Source organism: Spermophilus citellus (assembly GCF_964194105.1).
Source record: "Spermophilus citellus genome assembly, chromosome: 4".
NCBI lineage: Eukaryota > Metazoa > Chordata > Mammalia > Rodentia > Sciuridae > Spermophilus > Spermophilus citellus.
This window is the reverse complement of record NC_138185.1, coordinates 130,581,488-130,591,501: the sequence shown is the minus strand read 5'-3', so window position 1 is coordinate 130,591,501 and position 10,014 is coordinate 130,581,488. Positions and strand designations below refer to the sequence as shown.

The following is a 10,014-nucleotide window of genomic DNA, read 5'->3' as shown; positions in this document are numbered from 1 at the left end:
CCCCCACCTGGAAGCTATTATGACACAAGTTCTGTGCTTAGCTTGATCCTCTCTCTAACCATAAGAGAAAGCTTATCAAGTCTTATCATTATTTCTCTGGGAAATTTCATTTTTGAAATTTTTTACCCACAAATTATAGACAGTCTGTACTAATCCTGGAGTACTCCTACTCTGAAAAACTCTGCAACATTGTTAGGATAGTAAAAAGGCACTCTCAGCTGAGAGTGTCTCACCCACTCTCCAGGTCTCACCCAGCACCCCCCTCCCAGTACTCTTTGTCCTTTTGCATAAAAGAAAGGAGCCAGAGTATGTTCACCTAAGAAGACATTCTCAGCTTCTCTACCAGGTAGTCTGAATTGGAAAGTGAAAGACAAAGGATTAGAAATTTCTTCACATTCCCATGCCCAGGTAGGTATGAAAACCTAGCCACCCTGGGGGCAGACAGCTGATGTGAGTAAGCAAAGCTCAGTAGAAGGGGTGACTCAAGAGTATGTGTGCATCATCTAGATCATTCTCCAGAGTTGGTTCAGTGCCATCCATGTGGTTACATAATATTGGCTTTAGAGCAATATGAAAATGGAAGTAACCTGGGCAAGGTGGTGCACACCTATAAATCCCAACAACGCAGGAGGGTGAGGCAGAAGGATCTCAAGTTCAAGGTCGGCCTCAGCAATTTAGGAATTTGTAGGAATTTAGTTTATTTTTCCATTAGCATTACCTCCTGATCCACATCCCAGGTTTATGCAATTCATCCCACTGAAAAGGGGTTTCAGCCTCAGCACTATTGACATGTTGGGCCTCCTGAGTCTTTGTTACGGGGTCTTCCCTGTGTGTTATAAGATGTTCAGCTGCATCCTTACCTCTAACCACTAATGGCCAGTAGTACCCTTCTCCTGTCCCAGTTATTACACTCCAAAATGTCTCCAGGCATTGCCAAGTGTCCCAAGTTAGTGCATTGGTTCACAAGTGGGCTTTCACACCTCCAGTTACTTCATTCTCGTGCTTCTGCTCCAATGTCTGAATTCCACAGTTAAATATTTAGCTCAAATCTCAAGAGACCCTAAACTACTTAGGGAGAACCTGTCTCAAAATAAAAAGTGAAAAGGACTATGGATGTAGTTCAGTAGTGAAGCATCCCTGAACTTAATCCCCAGTGAAGAGGAGGAGGAGGAGGAGGAGGAGGAGGAAGAGGAGGAAGAGGAAGAGGAGGAGAAAGAGGAGGAGGAGGAGAAGGAGGAGGAGGAGGAGAAGGAGGAAGAGGAAGAGGAGGAAGAGGAGGAGGAGGAGGAGGAGAAGGAGGAGGAGGAGAAGGAGGAGGAGGAGGAGAAGGAGAAGGAGGAAGAGGAGGAGGAGGAGGAGGAGGAGGAGGAGGAAGGAGGAGGAGGAGGAGAAGGAGAAGGAGGAAGAGGAGGAGGAGGAGGAAGAGGAGGAGAAGGAGGAGGAGGAGGAGGAGAAGGAGGGGGGAGAGGGAGGAAAAGGAGGAGGAGGGGGGAGAGGGAGGAAAAGGAGGAGGAGGGGGGGAGAGGGAGGAAAAGGAGGAGGAGGGGGAGAGAGGGAGGAAAAGGAGGAGGAAGAAAGAAAGAAAGAAGGAAGGAAGGAAGGAAGGAAGGAAGGAAGGAAGGAAGGAAGGAAGGAAGGAAACAGAAGTGAAAAGAAGCCATATTGGAGAAATGTCCCCCAGAGGGTTATAGAAGATGAATGAAATAGGCCAGTCCATGCATAATTGTACAAGTCCTAGTCCAGCATGGACACATACCACCCTCAGGAACTTACTTAAATACAATGGAAAAATTGTCAAAGCCAGTGCTCTAAGGTCTCTGCAATAGTTTGGATATGGTCTTAGTGTGTATTCCAAAGGCTGGTAGGTAGAAAGCTTGGTCCCAGTGTGGCAGTGTTGGGAGGTGGTGGAACTTTTAAGAAATGGGACCTAATGGGAGGTAAGTAGGTCATTAAGGACATGCCCTTAGAAGGCATTAATGTAGTTCTCACAGAGTCCCAGTTGGTTCCCACAAGAGTGAGTTGCTATAAAAGACAGTCTGGACCTTGACTCTTTCAAGCTTCCTGTCTCCATGTGATCTCGCCCTCTCCCATGCACTCACACAGTGACGCCATCCACCATGTTATGATTCAGCCAAGTGACCCTCACTAGAGACCAAATAGATGGGGCTGCCCAATCTTGGACTTTCAGCTTCTGAAATTGTGAGCTTAAAAACCTCTTTTCTTTATACATTACCCAGCATCAGATGTTTTCTAATAGCAATGGAAAACAGTGGCTCCTTGCCATTCTCCCATTCTTTCTTGTATCTTCTCACTACTATTTTAAGACAATTTTCCTATTAGAAAAAAAGTTTGAATTTTGGTTTTATTAAAGCATGTCCAGCATTTTAACCAAATAGAGAACATTTGGAATAGCACATTGAGTACAGGGAATGGAAAAAAATAAGCATGATAGGAGTAGAAAATAGAGTGCTATAAACTTTCTGGGCTCTACCACTAACGAGACGTATGGTTTGGGGCAAGTCACTAAACAGCTTGGAGCTGACTATAAAGTGAAGCATTTGGACTCACTGATATCTGAAACTCTTTTTTGCTCTAGTGTCAAGGTGTATGGAAGGACTAGACAGATCAAGGGACATGGAAAGTTCTTAAAAAAAGAAAATACAGGTCAAACATGCCAGGATTTTCCTAAGATTGTTCTAGTAGAATCTACTTCATAAACACCCCACAAAGAAACAGGGAGGAAAATGCAATACCCTCAAGCCAAGTTGTCTGTTTACCTGGAATTATTTCCACCTACTCTCACCACCTCCCACTAAATCACCAATCACATAGAAAAGCGGGAAGTTGGCAGAGGAAGAAAGCCACCTTCCTTAGCTGTGGGCATCTGAGCGACACTGCCTGGCCCTGCTGTGTGTACACCATGGGACTGTCTCTCCAGGGGTCTTCTGGAGTTACAAGCCTTCCTCTTTCAAGATTAGAATTACCAGGTTGTCTGTCTGGCAGGGCCTTTTTCTCTAAGCACTTTTGTCCAGAGAGACCAGGGAAGGGTTAACTCCTGCTGCTCCTGCAGTCCTTCTGGTAGACCAACACATGAGAAATGCCATGCTCCCATAATCCCTGCCACCATCGCTCCCCTCTTCCAACCCTGGCCTCCCCTAGACTAGCCCACCTTCCACCACTCCCTGGAGTCCCACACTTGGGTGTTGTTCCACAATCTGACTCCTCTCCACACACCTCTAAAATCTACCACCTTTACCCATGCCATTAGAACACATCCCTTCCTGGCTTAACAATGAAGCCAGCTCAGTGTTTCTCAAAGAGTAACTGAAGGACATTCTTTATCCTCTCTGTTCACAAGATGATGCTAAAAATTATTTCTTCCAGAGACGTCTTTCTAACCAAAAAAAAAAAAAAAAAAAAGTCCTAATAGTAAGAGATTTCAGACGTGTGGAAAAGAAGACTTGGAACCTCAAGAGAATAAACAGCATTTTATTCAGTCTTCTTATTTCAAGTATGTGAAGATGAAACCCCAGAGAGGTGAAGTGACTCACCCAAGGTCACACAGCCAGTCAGCATCATGCTTTAACCCAGCCTGTCTAACTTCTAGACCTACACTTTCCTGTGGAAAAGATATTTGAGGTAGACATAACATTTTAGTTTGGTGAACTACATCTAGTCTTGAAATTAGAATACTGACAATACAAGATTATTGGTTCAGAAATAAGATACAACACTAGACAGAGCAAGGTGATTTGTCAGAGTAAATGTGATATTCACAAAGGAAGGTAAGAAAATCTCTCAAGACAAATTTGTATTTACACACAAAGCTGATAAACACAAGGATACCTATGTAAGCAAACACACTGCAATAAATGTTTTGGGGGACTGTTATGTGTTGAACTAAAACCCCCAGGAAAAATATGTTCAGATCTTAACCTCCCCAGAATCTGTGAATGTGACCTCATTTGGAAATTGGTTTTTGCAGATGTAATCAAGTTAAGATGGAGTCAAGTTTGACTAGGATGGGCTCAAATCCAATGACTAGTGTTCTTATAAGAAGAGAGAAACTTGGTCATGGACACACAGGCAGAATGCTATGTGAAGACAAGGAAAAGAATGAAGTGATACATCTACAAGCTAGGAAACAGCAAGAACTGCTGACAACCACCAGAAGTTGGAAGGGGTGAGGAAGGATTCCTCCCCTAGAGCCTTCAGAGACAGCATGGCCCTGCTGATACCTTGCCTTGGGACTTCTCGCCTCCAGAACTGTGAGAAAATAAATTTCTGTTGTTGCAAGCTGCCCAGTTTGTGATACTTGTTATAGCAGCAATAGCAAACTAATACAGTCTGGGGAAAATGGTTGGGTAGAAGTGAAGAGTATAGAATCGTGCAAATAAATGCCAAGTTCTATGGGCTGGTTCTGTATCAAAGCTGTCCTGCCTAGTATGGTTCTCCATCTACACTATTTCATTCATGAACTTCCAGTCTTGCTCAAAGGTAGGTGAAATGCAGGAAGAAGACCACAGGAGTCAAATCTGGATAGGAATCCATAGTCTGCTGCTTACTAGTTGTAATGTATATGCAAATCCCAAACCCTTGGGGTGTCAGCGTCCTGACCTGGAGAATACAGTCTTCTTCAGAACATTGTTGTGAGAACCTCTGAGGTTACTTGGAGAAGCTCTGTCAGAGTAATTTTCTTTGCTTCTGCTTTATTTAGTCTTTGAAGCAGGTTCAGGGTTGGAGTGTGGTGGGAAAAGGAACTAAACATTTTAAACACCTCCCATGTGAAGAAAGGAGTCTTGGAGTCATTAAACACTCATGCTAGGGGACACTTTGAAGAACACAGAGGGAAATTCTCTCATTTTAGAGTGAGAGTGCTGATCACATTATGTATTTTCTACACTTACTGCAGATTATGTTGGGCACCTTGGAGACCTTTAAGTGAGTGACTGTTGATGACTGAAGTGCCTTGGGAAGACCTCATTAAGAAACAATACTTACTTTTATGATGAGAATGAAAGTCACTATTTGACACCACTTAATGGACTTCAGCCAACTCACTACTTTGCCCAAACCAGGGCCTGACTGTCTCATTCCTGGCTTGGTATCTCTCAGAAAATGGTTTGCCAGGACATCTTTCCAGAGAGACTTCAGGGGGTTCAAAGTCTAAGCTTAAAAATGAAAGTTACTCAGGTTGCAGGTGCCTATCTGTTGAGGATGCCCTGAGCCTGCTCCCTCTGCAGGTGGGAGGTGCTTAGGATTCATAGTGCTTCTTAACTGTATTACTAATTTTATGTCATAATACCAATGGAAGTCCTTTTCTACAAAGACATTTAACCCAATGTCAATGCTAACTTAGAGTAGATGAAAAGTACAGTCTCTATTGCAAAGAGAAAAGATGCAAGAAAATGAAAAGAAGCTATAACAGTACCCGTTTTATACCCAGAAGGAATATCTGCCTTCTTCATTCAGGTGCTACCTGTTTCACTTACCCTGCATCATTGCTCTCTGTAGAACTCACTGCCTGCTGAAACAGTGACTTGCTTGTTTTATTAGGCCCCAACTCCATGCACTAGAATGAAAGTTCCATTAGGGCTCACACCTGGTCCAATTTGCTCACGGATGCCCAGAACAAAAACTAGAATAGCTCTTACCACATAATTGTTTCACAGTCCATACTTGTTGAAAAAATGAGTGGATGAGTTGGCAAATAAGTTTTGGCAGGGAGGGGAGCAGTTACATGTCATGGATATAGACTAGACTATGAGGCAGATTTTGCCTACAAAATTCCACCGCCCCCCGTCCCCGCCCAGTCCACTAGCCATTAAGAATGTGACTTCTGGATCCAAAGACATCATCATTAAGCAAGCACTGACTTAAATCTTCCTATGTGCTTTTTCCTGCAGATGAGTTACATGGATCACATTTGTGGTTCACTTGGTATGATATTTTTTCACTGTATATTAATAGGTTGGCATTGCAGCTTTTAAAAAGAGGTTCATGTCTCAAAAGGATTCTTAGGACAAGAACATCCATCAGGATGAGAACCTGTGGGAAAGAGCACCAAGAATGATACACAGGAGACTTAGGTTCCAAATCTCAATCTGCTTTGGACTCAATGTGTGGCCTTAAAAATTACTTCTTTAGGGTACAGTTTCCTCATAGAGGCACTGATTTTGATGAGTTGATGAATAGGATCCTTCTAAATCGTAAAGTTAGGATTGTATAAAAATTCAAGTAAGCTCCTCCATGTATTGTGACTTTGTAAGAGAGGTAGTAACTGGAGTCACATCACAGCTATTGGCATTATCTAGTGTGCATTTGGGTCATGGGGTCAGCACTTTTCCTGGGGTCAGTTATCATTGCCATGAAAAGACAGCTGGTGACCTCATTAAAAACCTAAAATGCCAGCTAGATCACTTCCCAGGGAAAATAGAGAATGCATAGCAACTATTCCACATTTAAAACTGTACAGGTGTGTGGGTGTGGGGAGGTGGCAGGAGGTACAAGAGAGAAGGGAAGGTGAAGCAGAGGGCAGAGGATCTGCAGACCTCAGAAGGACAGATGCAGAGAGCATGGGTTAAGAGAGTCACTTGTTTTCCTACGAGGATTTGGCATGCACTGAAGCTTGACAAATGAACTTTCAGTAGACACATTAAAGTGTTTCCAATATGGGCCACTCACTGTGCTGGAAGGCAAGAACTGAGTGCTCCATACATTTATCTTTCAGGTTGCAGGTGTCCGTCTGTTGAGGATACCCTGAGCCTGCTCCCTCTACAACCCTTCCGGAATTTATTATTTGGCCTTCCTCAAGATCCCCTCTTGTCTGTCTGTGATCCAGTTATTGCAGTAGCTCTCAAATCAATACCTTCAGATCAAAACTCTCACCTTAGTGCCAGTCTTATTCTGTTCTCTACCTACGTATTAGCACCACTAGATAATATTATTTTAATGTTATCTTTCAAAAGCACACTTAGCACAAATCCCCCTCCCTAATTCACTCCTTTTCTTTCTTTGGCATTGCTAATGTCATTCCAAGACTTAAATTTGAAAGTAATTTTTCACTCTTCACAATAATCATCCTCAGTCTTCACAAACAAAAGCAATAACAAGATTTCTCACTGGCCTTCCAGCCGCAAATTTTTCCCTGCTTCAATTCATGTCCAATAAATCAATAGTCTGATCTTTTAAAACTACTGCCATCAAGTCATGATTTGCCTACAGACCAGGGAGGGTTCTTGTTCACCATTCAGAGTGTTTACAACCCTCTCATTTGGCATTGGAGAGCTTTGGACAACTGCCCCTCATCCCTAAACTATGCAGGATCTATACTTGTCTTTATTCATGTTTGTTTGAGCACTGTGATACCAGCCACTCTCTTTATCACCCACTATCTCCACTTTCCAGCATCTTCCTTTCTTTTCAAGGAAGCCCTGTATAGCCCTACGGAGGGTCCCCTGCCACCACCACAATGTCTTTGCTCCTATTCTTGCACCTCCAGGAATCTCCTCTAGATATGATATTTTTTCCAAGATGCACCTTCCCTTGAAGGTTTACCACATGAATGAATCCAGATCACAAGCACCTTTCCCTTTTTCTGAATTCCCTCAGCATTATCACACTAGATATCCATAGGTAAGCATTGTGCTCTTATTATTTTACAAGTGTTCATTGGGATCTGAGCTTTAAAAGGGCAAGGGGCCAGAACTTGACTGGGCAAGGACAGATGCAAGGCTAGTGAGAGCCTTGATTTTGCACGTAGCCCATGGACAAGGCCTACTTGCTGCAGTGTAGGCAATAAATATGCACCGAGGAGCTAAGACCTCCTCCTAGCACAAGGGTTGAAGACTCGGCCATATTTTGAGAAGTGTTTGTTAAATGTTGAATTAATTTTTTTCAAAACTAATTCAAGCTCCCTTATATACCACATGCTCCTCTCTAACAGAAATTTCTATTGGATTCATCCAAAATACAACAGCCATTATAATCTACCAAGTCTCAATCACTATTCAGATTTGAAACCCTTGACTCTTTTTGCCACAATGTTAGGTCCAATGGAGACAAGAAGGTGCCACCTCAGCTGTCTGTATCAAAAGTTGTCCCTACACAAGCAACTATCTACAAGTTAGCACCAGTTCATGCCCTTGAACCAAAGGTTGTCTTTCTGACTCTGGTACATGCCAGATATTTACTGGAAAATGTGTAAAGCCAGCTCCCCTCTCCCTTGGCCCCGTTGCACAATGTCTTGTTCAAATCTAGAACCCAGGCAGGTAATGTGCAGCCCCTTGCAGAAATCAGGGAAAATGTCTCTTTCCCCCAGAGTCCTCAGGAGTGCAGAGAGGGAAATGGACTTACCCTCACGCAGAAGTTCATGCCCATCCCCAACAGGGGCTGCAGAAAGTGTTGGTCCTGCCTGCTTTTTGGGGTTTGTTCTCCAGGACCAGGAAGTGGGCAAGCATCAGGGCTTAAGGAGGTCACCCTGTGTCCCAACAGGTCCGGCTGCCTTGCAGGTGCAGACCCGATTTTATTCAGACTGCTTTCTGGGGATGCTGGGCTACTGGGATCCGGATCCTGGCTTTCCTGGAGCTTCAGCCGGGGCACCTCTTTGGTACCTAGACAAAAGTTTTTCAGACTCAATAAAGTGGCAGGGTTGGCCAGCTTCATACTGGCCATGCCGGGGATCAAGGTGCACAGTGGGGTGGGGCTCTCCTGGGTCGGCAAGGTGGCATCTTCAGCCGGCAGGTGAGGTGCCAGACCAGGGTGGGGTGGCTGCGGCGAGCCCTTGTTCCCGACAGAGACTCCAGGACTGCCTTCATCCAAAGACGTGATGGACTCGTTCCGAAAGCGGCTGTACTTGGCCCTGTGCAGCATCCCGGGGTGCCCAAAGAGTCCTACATACAGCACAAGTCCTGCCAGGCTGTCCTGGCCGCGTTCTCGCATAGCCTTGGCAGTGCTGAAACAGGATATTGTAGCATAAATCGCTTCGTTGTCTGGCAGATAACCGGTATGGACATCAAATGCCTCAACGCCCCGTGCAATTCGCAAATCGCGTAGCAGCCACCTCTCTAATTCTGCTCTAACCCTTGCCCGCCTCGGCTCCGGACGCTTAAGGATGACAGCCCAGGGGGAAACGCCTCCCCATCTCTGATTTCAGTCCCTCCCTGACCGAGGCAGGGGCCTGGTGCTCTCGCCTCGGATTCCTTGCTGGGAAATCCTGCACCCAGGCTACCAGCGACAGGGATCCCTCACCGCCAACTCTTCCGCACAGAACCCAGTAGAACACTAGCCAGCCGGTCCAGCTGCATCTCTAGCCTTGCAGGAATCTAGCAGAAATATGTAGCACGCACCCCCCCCCTTCCCCCAGCCTCCCCTTCTGCTCACAGGAACTTTCAAACCTGCTCCCACAGGGCGGGGCAATGACTGGCCTATTAACCCTTTATCTGTTCCAGTGATTGTTCATTTAAAGAGGAAAAATATAATGTATATATGAGTCAAAGGCCCTTCTGTCTGGGTTCTTTGATTCTGATGGCTGCTCTCTCTTGGAAGATCTGGTCTTGCATCCCATTCTGGGCCACAAGCCAGGAGTACTAGCGACAGGAGCTGCTCCGCATTGTTTCACTGACTCCAGATCCCTCCATTCTCCCCCACCCCACCCCGCCGTGTTCCTCAGATTCCCTCCCAGCCTGCCCACCCTGGCTCAGAGCTTCCCTCCCTCCCGGACTCTTGGAGCTTCTTTCAGGAGCCCATTCGCAGCAGAAGGCTGAGATGTGCAGAATGATAAGCAGAGTGTTGAAATTTTTATGAATGAACTTTGCCGAATGAATTTCTCTCCGTGTGTGCAAGCTAATAAATCTGTGAATGAAGCTGAGAATAGCTGTAATTGACTGATGGTCTCAGGGGTGCTTGGTTTTTATCCAATCAGACAGCAGCTCGATGACTCATGCACCATAAATATACTAAACTAGTAGCCGGGAGAAATAGATGGGGGGTGTATATTTTATTTTGTGCTGTCTG

The 10,014-nt window shown here is 45.0% G+C and overlaps 1 protein-coding gene across 1 annotated transcript in view; it reads right to left on the bottom strand.

The window, feature by feature from the left end:
• Positions 1–9,320, bottom strand: part of SHC4 (SHC adaptor protein 4) — a 130,957-nt gene extending 121,637 nt beyond the window's left edge. The window contains exon 1 of the mRNA XM_081293224.1: positions 8,356–9,320. Coding sequence (XP_081149350.1) covers positions 8,356–8,940 — 585 coding nt within the window. The 5' untranslated portion in view covers positions 8,941–9,320. The remainder of the gene's footprint in view (positions 1–8,355) is intronic.
• Positions 9,321–10,014: the final 694 nt, after the last annotated feature.